The sequence below is a fragment of the Rattus norvegicus genome, chromosome 6 (genome assembly GCF_021556685.1).
Source record: "Rattus norvegicus strain SHRSP/BbbUtx chromosome 6, alternate assembly SHRSP_T2T, whole genome shotgun sequence".
Taxonomy (NCBI): Eukaryota; Metazoa; Chordata; class Mammalia; order Rodentia; family Muridae; genus Rattus; species Rattus norvegicus.
Genome location: NC_141539.1, coordinates 107,324,433 through 107,343,920, shown reverse-complemented (window position 1 = coordinate 107,343,920; position 19,488 = coordinate 107,324,433). Strand labels below are relative to the sequence as shown.

The 19,488-nt window shown below is 41.9% G+C and overlaps 1 protein-coding gene across 6 annotated transcripts; it reads left to right on the top strand.

Annotated features, from left to right (window-relative positions):
- Nucleotides 1-583: 583 nt before the first annotated feature.
- Adam21 (ADAM metallopeptidase domain 21) lies at nt 584-9,649 on the top strand. Of its 6 annotated transcripts, none has more exon segments than NM_001433338.1 (3): nt 584-695; nt 7,126-7,272; nt 7,795-9,644. In NM_001433338.1, coding segments are annotated over 2 exon segments (1,650 nt in total). In that variant the 5' UTR covers nt 584-695; nt 7,126-7,250; the 3' UTR covers nt 9,423-9,644.
- The last annotated feature ends 9,839 nt before the right edge of the window (nt 9,650-19,488 follow it).

The window sequence follows — 19,488 nt, the reverse complement described above, 5'->3', positions numbered from 1 at the left end:
TGATTTATAATGATTCTAATTTATGATTATCTCATGAGCTCTGGGTCTGCTAGTTAAATTATCAGTGGGTAGTTTCAATGAATAAGAATCTCTTTATGAAAGACAACATCCCAGATTTAGAGTTACTAAATATTTAAACCAATTGTATAGATTCACACCATATCTACATTTCTTGACGATTTATTTTGAATATGTATTTTCTCAAAACAAGTCTTAAGAGAGACAAAAGCTGTGAGTGGGAGGGCAGTCCAACTTCAGTCACACTAAGTTCTGAAACGAAGTTGTATAGGAACAGTGAGGCCAGAAGAAGATATTCTAGAGTTGGGTGTTCTTTATAGTTTTGATTTTTAAGATAATTTTAGTTCATTGTTGTTGTTGTCGTTGCTGCTGTTGTTGTTGACACGATAGACCAAACCCAGAACATCGGGCTTGCTAGGCAAATACTTTGCCTTCGATCTAAATCCCTAGAGTTATTTATATAGAAGTGAAAGATCCTTGTTGCTAAGCAGCGAAGTCTAGAATTTAGCCATGAGCTAGACAAAGGGGGTAAGGGAAGGGCTCTATTTCTTTGCTCTGTATAATTACAATTGCAAACTTCTGTTTACTGATAAGGATCATGCAAACCATCTGACAACGGGGGCCACGACAACAACTGATTTCTGCTGCTATGTCATTCATCCAGTTTGACTCTCTGTGTAAGTTCTTATCTAGAATGGTCTATTGGATACCGTGAAAATTCTTAATTTTTGCTTTTCTTTCCTTTTGAATATGTGAGTGTCCTAAGCACCGGTAGGAGAGAAAGGATGGGATGATTGTGTTTTGTCTGGAACTAAGGGCATAGCTGGAATGAAGGACTCTAGGGTTTAAAGCCAGGAGAGTTGTGAGCAAATCTAGATGAATTGGTTAATTATCCTAATTGCTGGTTAAAGAGCAGGAAACAGAAGATGAAGATACAGTAGAAACAATGAAAATTGATAGATCTAGTCCTCAGATAGGTCAGAAATACAATATGGAACAGAAGATTAAGGGCAGTGAGGGGAGAGGGCTAGACAGATGATGGTTCAGCAGGCAGAGGCACTCAGACACAAGCCTGATAACCGAGGACAGATCCCTGATCACACGGACAGGTGGGAGATAACCCACTCCATGAAGTTGTCTTCTGACCTCCATATTCCTGCTGTGGCCCACAGACTCCATAATAATAATGTTAAAAATCAACCTGGGGGAGACTCACTGCTCCACTGACACTGCAATGGGGAGGTAGAAGAGGTGAGCCCCATGTGGATTCAGACAGGCTTGCTTATAAAGTGAAAAGCCTGAAAGCCTTTTCCCCTTGATTTTTTTTTTTTAATTCAAGAATCACACATTCAACTTGCCTATTCCTGTTTGACACAGGATGTGTGAGACTCAATAGGGACATTTCAGGGATGCCCTCTGGTAGTTCTATTTTCTTTTTTAAGAGATGGACATTGTGACCCATTAAATGGCACAACTCTCTCTAAATGGATCAGCCCAGGGTACATCAACAGGCTTTCAGACTATCTAAATGTTAGATAGACTGTGGTATGCTGGGGTGCTAGAGCAGGGAGAAGAGTATACCTGTCTGGAGGAATTTGGAATGCTGGGAGTTATAGAATAAGTGAAGGAAGATGCTTCTAACAATGTTGAGAACTAAAGGCATCTGCGGCTGAACAACAGTTCGGTGAGATCCTGTCGTCTCCGTAGCTCTCGAGTGGACAGCAGGGAGTCCCCTGCAATGGGTTTTGAACTTATTTTCTTCTTGCTGCCTGCTCTAGAGCTAAGCTACAGGAGGAGGGTTGGTGGGATGTAGCTTCAGGCTTCTCCTCAGCCTTCTCCATAGCATTTTGTCTTTGATTTGCTCTTCCGACTACACGTGCTCATCCTCAACAACTCCCACTCCATAAAAAGGGACCACTTGGCAAGAGAGATACAGAAAACCAATCCGAAAGTGATGATTGGATGCTAATCCAGAGAGCTTCTGAGCTTGTGGGTTTTATAACGTTTTCTTATGTCAGAGATGGTGGTGCACACCTTAAATTTCAGCACTCAGTGGGCAGGCAGAGGTAGACAGATCCCTGAATTCAAGGTCAGCATGGTCTACAGAATGAGTTTGAGAACAGCCAGAGCTACACAGAGAAACCCTGTCCCAAAACAACAACAACAACAACAACAACAACAACAACAACAACAACAATAACAACAAAAATCGTGTTGTCTTATGTGCTGCTGGTGTCTTGTTGAGTAACAGTCCAGATTTTCAAGGATCCTAGTCAAATGGACCCAGGATCTTTTAGGAATGTCAATGGCAGGACAGTACAGAGAGACAGCCCAGTATTTATGTAGCAAACATAGGTCAGACAAAAACCTTAAATATTTTGCACTCGGACAAAGTGTACTTGGTTAATGATTTAACTCTACTGTGATATCAATGAGCTGAGAACAGATTATCTCCACATGAACTACACGAACGAGAAGACTTAGAACATTAAGGAGTTTTGAATGGTAGGATCTAGGAAAATGAAGCTAAGCAAGGCAGCAGAAGGTTTGGATATATTCTGAATAAATGTCTCTATTCCTTGTTCTTGGGAAGCCACAGGATTCCAATTCAGATTGTACATTCTCTTTAAAACTTTTGATAATCGTGGTGTTTGGGGATTGTTTGTATTAATAGCTGCAATGGAAGAATAAGGAATTTGATGGGCTCTAAGTAGTTTTCCCCCTACAATATGTATTTTAAATGGGTATATTAGTTTCATTTTTTGTCACTATAACATAATACCCAAATAATAAAACTTATAAGAAGAGGTTTATTTTAGGCCAGTGTTTTCTAGGTTCTAGTTCACAGTCAGGTGAGCAGCCTCTGATGGTCAACCCTGATGAGGTAAGAAATGAAAAGCAGAACCAATCCATACTTACCACAAGCAGGGGAGTGGACACTGAGAGAAAGAAGACAAGCCAGGATTCCCATGAGCCAGAGACCTCCCTCTTGCCCCCACCCTTCAGGAGGTTCACAGTGTCTCCCAATGGCACCTCCATATAATCAGGGCTCTAGACACAAACATCTGAACATGTTTAACATAGAAACTGTAGTGCTAGGACATTGAAGATTTTGATACGTAGTGGTGGAAGCACTGGAAACGGTAGCCTAGGCTCAAATGCAACAGGGGACAAAGGCAAGAGACTGGGAGAAACCACACTCAACGAGAAGGGGCAAGTACTCAGGTTCTTTCTGAGCTCGATGAGTTGGTATCAGAGGAAGGAAGAGCTGGAATGATTAGAAATATAAATTCCTCAGGATATAAGAAGTGTGTGTGTGTGTGTGTGTGTGTGTGTGTGTGTGTGTGTGTGTGAGAGAGAGAGACAGAGAGAGACAGAGAGAGACAGAGACAGAGAGAGACAGAGAGAGACAGAGACAGACTGATTATAGCTATCTATGACTTGAGTAATTAAGAGCTCTTTTGATTTGGGGATGTATGTATCCTTGCTGAGATTAACTATAATGAGAGTAAAATTTTTGGTGAGGAATCATTTTATCTGTCTGGAGCTCATGTCTTTGAAATTTGTGCAAGAGTGGTGGGAAATGTAAAAATTAGCGCAGGCAGATGTAAAATGAATTCTCTGGTATTGACTGGACTGGTAGACGGGCGCCTTGACTCAGAACCATATGGTATATGAAGCATCTGAAGACGGAGGAAGACTGCACAGTAACTCATGTAGCAGCGACTTCTTTTAAAGTTCAAGTTGAATTATGTAGGTGGGGGACTTTCCTTAAAGAGGTTGAGAATGGAGTGTTTCTCTCTTTCTCCTTCTTCTTCCCAACCTCATACAGACCTCCCTGCCTCCTTTTCTCCTTCCCTTTTTTCCTTATTCTCTTCCTCTGTCATCAAAGGAAACAAAAAGATGTATGGAGGTGCAAGAAAAGTTGACTCAGAGTGCTTTCCTTAAGTAGGATGGATTTGGGCTTCAGGGACTGATTGTTATTTGCTGAGGTGTTTTTATTTTCCACATTTCCTTAGGCAAGGTTCATCATGTAAGCATGATTAATGATACAATAAGAAGCCGAGCACACTGGTGCATCCATGTAACCCCATCCCTTGGGAAGGCGGTAGAGGCTGCTAGTTGAATTTAGCCTGCACTACATAGAAAATTCGAGACCAACTTTGGTTACATAACAAGTGTGTGCCTCAAAAACCCCAAACCAAAATGCTATATCCTGGGGCTGGCTCAGTCAGTAAAGCGCTTGCTACTCAAGCATACACACCTAGCTTCATTATTCCTCACTGCCTGTGTAAAATCCAGGCATGGTGGCATGTAGTTGTCATTTCAGTGCTAAAGAGGAAGAGACAGGCGAGGGCTTGCTGAGCAGTCAATCTAGAAGAATCAGTGAGATCCAAGTTCTCAAAGAGTAAGATCCTATCACAAAATGTAAGGTGGAGAACAACATAAGAAGAATCTGGCTTAGTTAGGGTTCCCATTGCTGTGAAGAGACACCATGACCAAGGCAACTTTTTATAAAAGACACCATTTAATTGGGGCTGGCTTACAGTTTCAGAGGTTCAGTCCATTATCATCATGGCAGGAAGCATGGCGGACATAATGCTGGAGAAGGAACTGAGAGTTCTGCATCTTGATCTGAAGGCAGCAGAAGGGACAATGCTCTGCAGGCAGCCAGGAGGGTTTCTTCTGCACTTGGCAGAGCCAGAGCATAGGAGGAGACCTCCAAAATCCACGCCCATGATGACACACTTCCTCCCATAAGGCCCACCTCCTAACAGTGCCACTCATTATTCCTAGCATATCCAAACCACAACACCTAACATAGACATGATGTGCATCTGCTGTACACGTGAAAAAGCAGGCCTCTCTCTCTCTCTCTCTCTCTCTCTCTCTCTCTCTCTCTCTCTCTCTCTCTCTCTCTCTCGCACACAATTATATCCTTATAAGGAACTTATGTTGGCACATTTATCAACACTAGAGGTGAAATAGAAGTTTTGATCCTGAGTCATGCATAAGATGAAGTACCTAGTTTAAGAAAGCAGACACAAGATTACAAATACAAAAATAAGCATGAAAGTGAACATTTATTTAGTACAGACTATAAATTTGAAAAGTCGAAAGCGCCATAAGAATGAGGGTATTGATCCTCTTGAGTGTTTATATTGATCCGGACTCACCTTTACACTATGTATCCTCAGGCTTATTTACTCGTTTTAGGTAGGGTCTCATGGTGTCACCAAGGCTGGCTTCCAACTCACAAACCTCCCTCTTTAGACTTCATTTACCAGTGTCAGGACTATTGTGACTAGGTTTAATTATTGATTCTCCAGTCTCGTGCTTTATGAAAATTACTTCATTGTACTTTCTACTGGGGGAGCTAAAAGGCATTTCTCATTCTACTGTGATAAATACTTATCCTGTTTCTGATAGTTTAGAAAAAAACTCAGGAACATATTATTGATGCTACATATATATATATATATATATATATATATATATATATATATATATACATACATACATATATATATATTCCCTATGTACTGTCAAATGTCAAAAACCCTTTTATTTGCTTATGGGGTGTATTTGGTGACTTGATTTAAGTTTATTGTGGATCCCCTTCAAGGGTCCTTCTGGGGGTATGCAGTGAGGATCCCTGAAGCATGAACTTTGCTAATCTCAGCTAAGTCTGTTTTTTTTTTTTATTGATAGACATTATGATTATCTGTCTCCTCCTGATTCACACAGGCTTGGTGAGTTTTAGTCTCAGTTGTGTTAGTTGAAGCTCTGATGAAGTCTTGAGACTCTTTTCTCAGAGTAATAAGAAAAAAGCACTTTAATTTATTTAAGATTAAACCCTGCGTGCAATCCTAGAGACCTTACAAAGCTTATTTGTGTTCTTACTATAAATTCTGTTACTAAATTGATAATATATATTGATTTCTATATTTTGGTTTCCTCCTAACATCTGGCACCTCATTCTGTGCTTTTTGTATTGTCTAAACATACAAATCATTTTGCTAATGAATAAGAAATGGGGGTTGGAGATTTAGCTCAGTGGTAGACCCCTTGCCTAGCAAGCGCAAGGCCGTGGGTTCGGTCCTCAGCTCTAAAAAAAAATGGACGTGTTGCCAGTGAGACTGCATATCAAGTGCAGAAGTTTTCCATTTTCAAAAGCATATGTTTTTGAAAAAATTGGGATTCTTCCACAGCAGTCCTAAAATACCATATAGCCAGCGCTTGGGGCTTTAAATTGCGTAGTTTCTCATTTTCCTTCTGAGACATTTTTTTTGACATTGCTGTTTTCTACAGGAAACTGATGAGAACATGTTCCTCCTATATCCTTGGGGGAGTTTTACAAATTTTTCCCTCTTCTGAAATTATTATTAAAGTTTAATTCATTTTAAGTAACATTCATTTATAATTGAAGGTGTTCCCCCACATCTGTGGTGGTTCCCTCTACTTTTCCACGGTCCATAGAATTATACTAGGTATTATAGAAGACATTAAGATGAATGAAAGTAGTAAACCTTGTAGGTAAGGACTGTGCAATGCCTTACATCTATATGTGTGTTTATAATATACATATACATACATACATACATACATACATACATACATACATACATACATACATACACACCCATTCCTCCAAGGGGAATTCATCAAGGAGACAGCAAAAGCAAATAAAGAACAATCCATGTAAATCCTAAGACTGCTACAAATGTATATACAGAATGCTCTGATTATTTTTCACGTCTCCAATTTTAACTGTCAATGGGACACTATCAGTAATTGTGTAGACACCCAAACGTAAATTAACACTATGCCGGAAAAGTCAAGATCTAGATACAGTCTACTCTCAGTTTTGCTTTACTTCTTTTTATTATTGATGTTCTCATACCACCAATAAGCTACTTGTATAACTACTTAGCTTTGTGCTTTGACAGTTCCCAGCCCATGTCCAATATTATCTTGTCTACCCTTGTCCCGGAACTCTTCATCCCATCCATTGAAACCAAATCCCAAACCGTGGCCTTCACTGGTCAGTCGGTATTTTCTCACTTTCTTCCTCACCTTATCCGAGACTCTCGTTTTCATTTTCAGCATGGCAACTCTGATGCTCCAACTCCACTAGGACACAACCTCGACATGGCAGCAATGTTCCCTGGTCCGCTCCAGGGGAACAGTCAGAAGAGGAGTTTCTCATTCCCTGTGTTCCTCTGCCCTGGATGGATGGCTTCATAATGTTAGGTGCGGATGCTACAGCACTCATGAGAGTCACTCTTTTGCTGCTCTGGTTTAAGGGGTTTCCATCCCCTATTGACCTCTCACAGACTGGGTCCCCTCAATATCTCAGTTCTCCAGAAGTGGTCATCCCTTTGAAGGTGACCAGTGGGGCCAGGGATGCAAAGAATTCAGAGTGGCTCTCCTACAGCCTTGCATTTGGGGGTCGCAGACATGTTGTTCATATGCGAGTCAAGAAGCTGTTGGTTTCTACTCACTTCTCTGTGCTCACCTACACAGAGGAACACGCCCCCCTCAGCGATTACCCCTTTGTCCCTAGTGATTGTTACTACCATGGTTACGTAGAAGGAGCCCCTGAGTCCTTAGTCGCTTTCAGTTCCTGCAGTGGGGGGTTTCAGGGGGTGTTACAAATGAATGGCTTCTCTTATGAAATTGAACCCATCAAGCACTCTAGCACATTTGAACACTTAGTCTATACATTAAATAATAACAAGACACAATTTCCACCTATGATATGTAATTTAACAGAGAAGACACTACCAGACCAACCTTTCGGACTTAAAGAGGAGGAGAAGTCAGCTGTGAAGCAAAATTATAGAAAACTGTGGCCCCACACATGGTTTCTGGAGCTGGCCGTAGTGGTGGACTACAATTTCTTCACTTACTCTCAACAAAACGTGTCAAAGGTGCGAGGAGATGTGGTTCTTGTTGTTAACATGGTAGATTCCATGTACAAGCAGATGGATACATATGTGAATTTGGTTGGCATTGAGATTTGGAATCGAGGAAATCTTCTCCCAATGGAAAACATACAGCAGGTCTTAGAAGATTTTTCTCATTGGAAACAAATCAGTCTTTCTCAGGTACATCATGATGCAGCCCATATTTTCATTAGAAACTCACTTATAAGCGTACTTGGTATAGCCTATGTTGCAGGAATATGTCGTCCTCCTCTTGATTGTGGAGTTGAAAATTTCCAAGGGGACTCCTGGTCTCTTTTTGCCAACACAGTGGCCCATGAGTTGGGCCATACTTTTGGTATGCGGCATGATGAGGAATCCTGTTCTTGTGGGGAAAAGGGTTGTGTCATGAGTTCTTTCAGAGTTCCAGCAGAACGATTCACCAATTGCAGCCATAGTGATTTTATGAAGACCACTTTAAACCAAGGAAGTTGTTTGTACAATCACCCAAGACCAGGGGCAGGCTTTCTAGTGAAGCGCTGTGGGAATGGCATAGTTGAAAGTGAAGAAGAGTGTGACTGTGGATCTATACGGGAATGTGAACAAGATCCCTGTTGTCTTTTTAACTGTACCCTGAAGCCTGGGGCTGCTTGTGCTTTTGGGCTCTGTTGCAAAGACTGCAAATTCATGCTATTGGGGGAACTCTGTAGAGCAAAGATCAATGAATGTGATCTTCCAGAATGGTGCAATGGGACATCTCACCAATGCCCAGAGGACGGATATGTACAAGATGGGGTCCCCTGTGGTGCCAGAGCCTACTGCTACCAAAAGCAGTGTAATGGCCATGACCAACAGTGCAGGGAGGTCTTTGGCAAAGGCGCAAGAAGTGCATCTCATAATTGTTATAAAGAAATCAACTCACAAGGAACCAGGTTCGGCCACTGTGGCACAAATGGCACGGTCTACCTAAAATGTAGCGTGTCAGATGTGCTTTGTGGTAAAATCCAGTGTGAAAATGTGGAAGACATTAGCCATCCCCAGGCTCATTATGCTTGGCAGAACATTTATGCCTCTGGCATCACCTGCTGGAGTACAAGCCATTGTTTGGGGATGGGTGTACCTGATGTTGGTGAAGTCAAAGATGGCACCGCCTGTGGAATAGGAAAGATCTGCGTACGCAAGAAGTGTGTCAGTCTGTCTGCCCTTCCAAACGCCTGCCTTCCTGAGACTTGTAATGGGAAGGGGATCTGTAATAACAGGCATCACTGTCACTGTGACTACGGGTGGTCCCTGCCTTTCTGCCTGCACAGAGGACATGGAGGGAGTATTGACAGTGGCCCAACATCTCCAAAAAGAAGCGTTGATATCAACATCTTGACAATAACTGTTTTATCTGTTCTAACGTGTCTGTTCATAGCGGGGCTTTATAGAACATATTGTTTAATACCTTCTGGTCCCAAAGAGACTAAGTCTTAGTCACCAGGTTAAGAAGACGTATAGCTAATAACCCATGCACTAAGTTTGGCAACAATATTATTGTATGTATGAATCTGAGCGTATTTCTGAGAGTTTATAGAAAGATGAAAGTATCTTCTTTCCCTTCATCTGTATCAGAAATACAGGCACAGGTAATTCTTGGTGTGTTCTTGTCTGTTGTTCATTCTCTTAAGCAGCAAATAAAATTTAATTGAGACATGATATCTGAGCCCCCCCCCCCAACTGCTTGAATTTATTTGGCAAACAAAAGTGAGAAGTATGCTTGCTTGGTAGTACTTTGAAATAATCAATGGACCCAGCTGACCATGGCCTTATAGCACAAAAAGAAAAAAAAAACCCAAAATCAAAACATGATTCAAGTGTTAGTAATTCACAATATAACCCTAAGATGTGAATGTTCCATGAAGGACCAGGAAACGGAAGGGCAAAGTAGAGAAACCAATAAAAAAAAAAATGGATCAATGAGTGATTCCTGAGATTGTACTGGCTTCTGCTCTTTTGAATGTTTTGAATTTATCTTGCTATAAGGAATAAGATAGTTATCCAGCCATATACTTTTCCAAATGGTAACCATTTGCCACCATATTACTTATTTTTAAAAGTGATTTTCAGGCTGAGGGTGGCACACATCTTTGATCCCAGTTCTCGGGAGGCAGAGGCAGGCTGATCTCCGTGAGTTTAAGGTTAGCCTTATCTATAGAGTGAGACACTGTCATTGTTTTACAGGTAAATGGAAACTGTCAGTTTAAAGAGTCAGTTTGCTGGATTCTTTGTGAAGTTAGGTAGACTCTGTTTGGGAAGCACAAGAGAAGTAGGTTGCTGACCAGGCTTCTCTGAGCCTCTGGAACCATCCTCCGTGTACTTTCTGGGGATCATGTGAAACATACTGAAGTATTACTGAACGGTTCAAGAGAAAATTGTCAGGAAAAGGAAGACACAAGTCATAAGCATTTGTGGTGGCAAACTATCAAAATTCTCTACTGTGATTACAAATGAGCAATGACGGGACAAGAGGATTCTGGATGGAGTGCATGTTATCTTGTGGCAATTCTCCCACTGTGTGATGGTTTATTTGATTCATAAGTGGGTTATTCAGATTTTGGTGGCTGTAACAAAAGACATGCGAAAAGCAACTTGAAGAGATTTTTTTTTTTTTGTTTATCCATACTATTTATTGACTGTTCACGGTGAAAAGTAGGTCCATACCAACTACTCAGGGTCGGCCAGAGATTGCAGATGTGTGGGAAGGAACGCTTATTGTCTAAACCTTCAGGGCCTCTAGGTACCTCAGTAGCATGAAGAACTCTGATCTGGGCTATGTGACTGCAGTGGGAAGTGTGGACAAGTGATGTCTGGGCCAGGAATCTACCAGGGAGCAGGGAGGCATCTACCATCCGTCTCAGGTGGATACCATAGGTCTCAGATCCCCTCTACCTTACCAAGTTTCCTGGCATGGTCCACTATCCCACAACATCCCCTCCAACCCCCAATTTCCACTCATTGTCCTGGCCCTCTAGGATTTTCTCCTGTCTTCTGCCCTTTCCCCTCCCCCATCCTCTCCCATCCAGCTCTCTCCCTCCCTCTGCCTCCCATGATTATTTTGTTCCCCTTTCTAAGTGGGATTATAGCATCCTCGCTTGGGCCTTCCTTCTTGTTAAACTTCATAGGGTGTGTGAGTTGTGTCATGGGTATTCTGTACAATGGGTATCAGAAAATCAGGTCCCAATCAAGATGGGTAAGGTTGTTGATTCAGTTCTCAGATGCCAAGCTTTCCTACTTTCCAAGACTGCAGCAATAGTGAGAGAAGACAACGGTTGATGAGGACTTTGGGGAAATAGCATCTTCTGAATAAGACAGAACTCTTGCACTCATTAACTCATGGCAGCTCTGTTTGCCTATACTAGACCTGCACAGACCCAGTCAGTATTCCAGCATAACATGTGTGTGTATGTGTGTGTGTGGTTGCTGGATAGCAAGGCCAACACCTAGCTAAAAACTATTGTCAGTTAATGATGGGTAAGAGAGAGCGAGTTTTCTTCAAGAATGTCACTGTTCACGGGTTGCCCTATTTTCCCAAACATTTTTGTCTGTCAGAATGAAGAGTTGTGTTCACCACACCCTTTCATTCTAACAGGTCGTTGTACTCTAGAAGGTGTGGTGATGAAAGACACATGCCTTCTCGTCTTCTCCTTCACTCCCACAGCTGAGTGGTGAAATGTCTCCGTAGAGACTGCAGAGCACTGAAGCAGACGAGTGCTTCAGAACTTTGTACGGCCTCTTTCCTCCTTTGATCAGAGTAGCAGTCCTAGTTTTTAGTTTCCATGTGAAAATGTTGCTTTTTTGTTTTCCAAAATTCTTCAGCTTGCCTATGCTCCAGAATAGTTTATCTTCTGTTCATGCTGTTTCTTTTGTTGCTCACACTTTGTTTGTATTTCTTCTGTAGTTTGTGTATCATTTTGTTCTGTCTTTTTTGCTTTTGCTCTGAGATAGGCTCTCAAGTAGGCAGGAATGACTCAAATTCTGAACAGCTGATTGTCTTGCCTCCCGCTTCCAAATTCTTGGATTATAGATAGGTGCCCACATATGGAGTTATGTTGATTGTTACTACTGGGATAATTGAAAAATATCAATTCCATCAAATTCCTGAACCGTTCTCTTTCGTTATCATCACCCCAATTCTGCAGAAAAATGAATGGGTACAGTTACAGATTAAATAATATGAAGAATTTAAAAGACTTTGTATCATCAAGGATAAATTATTAGCAATTATTAGCAATTTAGAGAAAAAAAGCACTTCATGGTGGCTAGGAGCAATCTGAGCAGAGAAGCAGCTGGGGTCCCAATATTGCCTTCAAGGCTAATCCTCAATGGATTAATGTCTTTCCATTTAGTCTCGCTTCCCAAGGATACTGAAGCATCACAGGCTGGCAAGGAAACCTTTAGTATATGTCATCTGATATAGTTAAGATCCAAACCATAATATTTTGTGCTTGGCTCCCAAAGAATTATTCTTTTTTTTTTTTTTGTTCTTTTTTTTCGGAGCTGGGGACCGAACCCAGGGCCTTGCGCTTCCTAGGTAAGCGCTCTACCACTGAGCTAAATCCCCAGCCCCCCAAAGAATTATTCTTATTTCAGAATTTTTATTTGTATGTCTCCAGGAGTCTCCGAACCCTTTTTTTTTTTTTTTTTTTTGGTTCTTTTTTTCGGAGCTGGGGACCGAACCCAGGGCCTTGTGCTTCCTAGGTAAGCGCTCTACCACTGAGCTAAATCCCCAGCCCCGTCTCCGAACTCTTAACTCTTCCAATATTCCTGAAAAATCCAAGTCCAAAGCCTTCCTTATGACTCAAGGCAATGTCGCCTGCAATCCTCTGTTGAAACGAACAAACAAACATACAAATAAATGGATAATAAAGGTGCGTGGCACACCTGGTATACAGCCTCATGACAGATGAACTACTGGGGCACAGAGACAGGTTCAGACCAAAGCAAAGCTAACCCAAACCCAACACAGCAAACAGTAAACATTAGCATTGCATACCCAGCATTCAGGGCAGGAACGGCAAAGGGCTTGGGCAGCCCTCTTTCTGTGTCTTTGCTCGGTGTAGCCCACGTGACCACTCTTGTGTGCTGGTCCCCTCAACATGTGGTCTACATTCAAGTATCTTTACTTTATTAACCAATTTTGGGTTTTTCCTGTTAAATCCAACCTCCCACAAGGTCTCAGAGAATGGACAAAATGGAGACAAGCTCTTTGCCAGAAGGACATAGGCAGGAGCTCCAGTTCCAGCAGCATCCTACCGGGCACTCCATCATCATATCCATTTCTGTCTGCACTCCTGTCCTCTGAGCCCTCACTAGCACCGCCCCCTTACCTCTATTACCATATTCTAGACTTTTAAATGTCTGCTTCCCCAGAGCTTTACAAATCCTTCTCTTAAACAAATCCCAAAAGCTTTGAGCCACCCCACCAGTGTAGTCTCAGCATAGTTCACAGCCGGTTTCCCTGTTCTGTTTCTTTATCAAAATATCTGAAGAAGCCAATGAGCGATGGTCTGAAGAAGCCAATGAGCGATGGTCTGAAGAAGCCAATGAGCGATGGTCTGAAGAAGCCAATGAGCGATGGTCTGAAGAAGCCAATGAGCGATGGTCTGAAGAAGCCAATGAGCGATGGTCTGTTTTGAACCAGTTTCAGCAGATTTACAGTAGTTTGCTTCCATTATTTCTTGGCCCAGGGAAAAGCAGAAGAACATGGCAGGCAGGGAGCATGGGGTGGGGAGCATGGGAAAGAGAGCTGCTGGAAGACAGGAAAGGGAGGGGAGGAGGCCGTAGATCTTGGTATATCCTCCAAGGGAAAGCCTTCGATGACATAACTTCCTCTTGGTGCCTCTTGGTGTCTAAAGGCTCATCTAAGTCTTTTATCATCTGTCCTTCATGGGCCATTTAGGTTCCATAAAGGTCCATTGTTCAATACCTTTTCAAATCAAGAACAACTGTACTAAGTGCCTCTTTAGTACAGTAGGTAGCCCGTCACTCTCGTGCAAGAACAATTGTATTCAAAGAAATTTTAAATCACTTGTGACAGTGTCCTACTACAAAAGCCAGAGCCTCTGCATTTCTTCATCTCTAAGGCCTCACTGTCACTATAGCAAACTCCCACTTTGGCAGTTCCTCAGTCCACAGCAAACTGCCACAGGGCCTTGCATTTGGGAACAAGCAACTACCAGTCACTCCACTTCCTCCTTTATGGAAACAAGGGCAATAAGGGACAGTTTGTGTTTCCAATACATGACACTGACATGGATATCTGGCACGGGCCAAGACTGCTCATGCTAGACGTCAAGAGGTTCTAAATACGCACAAACTGGTTCATACCCAGGCCTCGGGGTCAGAGGCAAGGGTCTTGGCATCTGCAAGCCCGCCTATGTCTGTCTGTGGGCAGGTGTGTCCACCTCCACTCAGCCTGTGTACTTCTCTGAATAAATACGCAGGACCATGTGCAGCCAGTGTGTGCTGGTGCATGCCTGGGTGCCAGCCAGCGGCTGCCTGCCTGCTGGCCTGTGTGCTTGAAAGGAAAGTATGTCTCTGATGCCTGAAGTTCCTTAAACGCTCTTCAAGCTCCTGACCTTCTAGGCCTCATAAAAACTTATAGAGCCCTGAACCTGGCTCCTCTGAATCTGGGTTCAGCAGAACTCCCACAGCCTTGACCCCTGAGCCCACATGGCATCCTATGCTCTTGTGAAGGATCAAGTGTTTCTGCCAAAGAGAAAGCCAAGGACAAGTCATTGGGCCACTTGGTGTGACTCCTGTGAGGCCTGCTCAGGGGTAGCCAAACCTCAGCTGTCACGCCAGCCCCACAACACTACCACCATGTCTGGAAGAGAGTGGCACTGCAAGTCCTAGTCACACAGCCAGCAAAGTTCATGTAGTAGGCCCTAAACCCCTACTGTCTTGGCATGCTTGGAAATATGGCTTTTAAACAGAAAATCTGATAGGTGCTCTAAGTAGGCCTCAGTACAACATGATTGCTATGCTTTTAAGAAGAGGGTATGTGGACATACACACAACATGTAAAGAGCATAACTGGAGGCGTGGGAGAAAGATGGTGACCGGCAAGCTGAGGAACAAGGCCTCAGAAGAATCCCTCCTTTTTAGCATGTTACCTCAGATTTCAATTCCCAGAACTGTCAACAAAATAGCTGTAATAGCTATCTGTATCTGTTCTTGAAGCTGTGTGTGTGTGTGCGTCTGTGTGTGTGTGTGTGTGTGTGTGTGTGTGTGTGTGTGTTGAAGGAGAGGTGATTTAGTGCTAAATGTATATGGCTCCTGAAGGTGCTCATCAGGGAGGTGCTCCCCCTTCCTCCTCATAGACACTACAGTGACCTAAGCCTGGCCACTCAAGACAATAGCTGTGAACACGGTACCTGAGCCCACATGATGTCCTATCATTCCCAATGGGGAAGTTTATTCTGATTTGCTCTGTGCTTCTCCTGGCATAAAAATCCCTACTATAGAGAAGCCAGTTCTACAGCATCATCGCTTCTGAATGAAACAGCACTCTAGTCAGGACAATTTTGTAACCTGTATCATTTAGGTATTCATGTGAGTCACTGGCAATAGTTATGGCCAAAGTATATAAAAAGAGATCACACACACTGTTGGGGTTTAAATCTCGGCTCATGTCCAGACAGAACACACCAAGCCAACATGGTTCCACATGGAGAGGTTTAATGAGAGAAGAGTAGAAGAGGGAAGGAATAAAGGCCGGCCATGGGCACGTTGAGGGAAGAGGGAATGGAGAGAGAAGGGATAAAAAGAAGAAGGCAAGAGAAGAGCAAAGAGCAAGAGAATGAGGAGGGGGCAAGCAGCCCCTTATGTAGTGTCAGGCATACCTGGCTGTTGCCAGGCAACTGTGGGGCGGAGCATACCTGGCTGTTGCCAGGCAACTGTGGGGTGGAGCATACCTGGCTATCTCCAGGTAGCTGTGGGTGTGGAGTTTAGACAGAATACCAACACACACAGCTATGCCCCCTTGAAACCAAACTGAATGTGTCCTAAAAACTAACAATCGAAAGGTGGGAACACTTTTCATATAGAAGCTGTATAGATTTCAATGCAGGGCACAAGAAACATGAAAGAGAAGGGGGAATTTGATAATACTAAGGAAATGCAATAATTCCCTAGCAGCTTACTCCAAGGAAATGGAAAGTTATCAATTGCTTGAAAAGGAAGTTAGTAACAATCAGAAGGACACAGATACAAGAGAATACAGGAGGACAGTTTAGTGGAACCAAATAATTCATGATGAGAATCAGTTCAGCAAGGAGGAGAAGGGCAATGATTTATCAGACAGTTATTACTTCCTTCATGAGTATTAATGCAAACGCGAGTTGCCTGTGTGCAGGGTGAATGGGGTGGCATGGAAAGGTACTGGAAAGACAACAGTAGACAGGCCAGTGGCATCCAGAAACTAAGCTTTCAATCTGTAAAAGAAGCAGTAGACTCTAACATTGTACATGAGGCAAGAAAGTAATGGGCAGAATCCTCCTCAGTGGCAAAAGAGCAGAGCAAAGGCTTAGTTAGCAAGCTCAGGGGGAGGTCCCCAACCCCTGAAGAAAGCAAGTGCTGGAGGAGGGCTGCCCTGCACTTCCGGGCTCATTCACCAGGGCTCTTATCCCATCTTAGACTTGCCCTTTAGAACTTTTGGGCCAGAAAGAATTGAAGCCTTTGCATTCTATATCTCCAAGCCTTGAGTATCTCCAGCTTTCTAGCAGCCAAGCAAACAACCACCTTAAGACTTAATGTGGGTCCAGGAAACAGGCCGGGATTTGTATGCAGACTCTTAGATAGAAATCTACTCTGGGACGTGCAAACCATGCTTCAGAGAAAAGCCAAAGTCCTTACAGCTAGATGCCATAGTCTGACCTTTGTGAAGAACAAGACCATCTATGTGTGAATGCCAGTTGGTTTAAAATGGAGTCCTGGTTTTGTTTTTGTTGCTGTGACAAAATACCTTGACAAAAAGCAACTTAGAACAGAAGGGGTTTATCTGGTTTACAATTGGAGTTATAGTCCATTACTGGGAGTAGGGATGGGTAGTAATGTCAGTGGCTTTAGTCATGCCACATCCACAGTCAGGATTAGACAAAAAAGAATGCACACATCTTTGTTTGCTTGCTCTAGCTCTCCTCTCTCACATAGTCTAGGACTACCAGCCAAAAGGCTCAGCCTGAAAGTAGCCATTTCTGATTTGATTTTTTTTTTTGAACTTCAAATGATGATGTTATTCTTATGCCACACACCCCAGTCAAGTATGTTTCTCTAAGGAAAATACCGAAAGAACCCCAAATCTAAGATATACGTATACTTTGTCTCTACAGGAAGGAAGAACCAACCAGTAGATTTTGTTTTTCTTTTCTTTTGGCGTTTCTGCTTGTCTTATTGTTTTCCCTCATCTTCTACCTTTATATCTCTCTATATTTCTCTTTTATATACCGTTTTTCCCTCTTCAATCCTCCCTCAGTGAATTATACAACTAAGTATTAATATACTTTTACCATTAATAATACTTACATTCCTAGCTTATATAATCTCTTTTTTCTATCCTTATGAAATGTGTAATCGATATTCCCAGGGTTTTTTTAAATTTACTTATTTGTGAGTGCATGTGCCATAGTGTGCTTGTGGCAGTCAGGGGATAACTTTATGGAAGTAATTATAGAGTTGATTTTCTTCTTTTATTTTTCTTTTCTTTTTTTTTCGGAGCTGGGGACTGAACCCAGGGCCTTGTGCTTGCTAGGCAAGCACTCTACCACTGAGCTAAATCCCCAACCCCGTTGATTTTCTTCTTTCATCTTTATGTGAGTTCTGGGACTAGAACTCGGGTCTCCAGTCTTGCTCAGCCAAGTCCTTCTGCTCTCTGAGCCATCTCAAAGGCTCTCTGATTTTAAATTAGATTTTAAAAACTCATTGCATGTTATCAGGTCATGGTGCAATGTAACTAGAAATTAGTATCAGGAGAAACTAAAAAACAATACAAGAACATAATTTCTACTCTGATTTGCTTATCTCTCCCTGTCTGCTTTCTGTGGTGCTATTTGTTCTTCTTTTTCCAAGTGTTTCCAGGTCATCATTATTAATTTATCTCAATGTTTTGATGCAGGCACTTAATACCATACCTTTGCTGTTATGATTGCCTTCATTGTGTTTCATAGATTTTGATATATTGTGGTTTTATTTTTGATTCAAGTCTAAGCAATTTAAAATTTTCCTTCTTGATTTCTTTCTTGGCCCAATTATCATTTAGTATTGTGTTGTTTAGTTTCCTTGAGTTTGTATATTCTTTAGTATTTATTGCTGTTGGTACCCAGCTTAACTCCACTGTGGTCAGACAGAATTCTGGTTTCTGATGTCAACTTTCCTTGCTTTGCCTCCTGATGTGTGGTCAATTTTTTATAGGAAGTTCTATGGGCTTTTGAGAAGGATGTGTTTTATTAGTGTTTGGTGTAATGTTCTATAAATGTCTGTTAAAGTCTGTTTAATTAATGATATCAATGAACTTCAGAGTTTCTCTGTTTATTCCTTTTTTCACGATGACCTATATATTGGTAAGAATGGGTTATTAGTCTGTGTCAAGGTCAGTCTGTGGTTTTAAATCGCACCATGCTTCTTTTGTGAAACTACCCAGTCTGATGTGTTTGGTGTATGTATGCTTAGGATTGTAATACCTTGTTGGTGGATTTTTCCTTTAAAGAGTATGAAATGTCTTTATCTCTTCTGACTAGTTATAATTTGAAGTATATATGTCAAATATTAGAATAGTTATACCTACTTATTTATTTCCATTTACTTGGAATACTCTTTTTCCATCCTTTTGCTCTAAGGAGGTATCTATCTTTGGTAATGAGGTATGTTTCTTGCAATAGCAAAACGTGGATCCTGTTTTCTAACCCAGTTTTCTAGTCTGTGTCTTCTTATTGTGGAATTGGGACCACTGATATTCAAATTACTACCGAAAATGTATATTAATTCCTGCCATTTTTGGTGAGAGAGAGAGAGAGAGAGAGAGAGAGAGAGAGAGAGAGAGAGAGAGAGAGAGCTCTTTTAATTATCTGTCCTGACATCATTCCATTATATTATACCTCCATCCAGCCCTCTCCCTCCCCTACAGCTATCCCTTGTTATGTACTGTACAGGAGGGCATTGTAGCAGACCAACACTGCCCCTTTCTGTTAATTCTCTTTCTTTTTCTCCCCCAGCCCCTTTTCCCTTTGTTTTTTTCTCATGCCCATTCCTCTTACTGTTATATCTCCCGAAGCCTAGAAGCTGATTTGGTTTAAGATATCTGAGTATAATCCTTTATCACCTCGTCCTGGTTTACATATCAAATTTTAGGCCATCCAGAGCTTCATAGTGAGACACTGTCTGAGTAACCAAAATGAAGAAAGACACAAATTAACAGAATCATAAGTGAACAAGGAAATGTTACAACAGATACGAACAATTCAAAATTTATAATAGAATACTTTAAAAACTTGTATTTAATTAA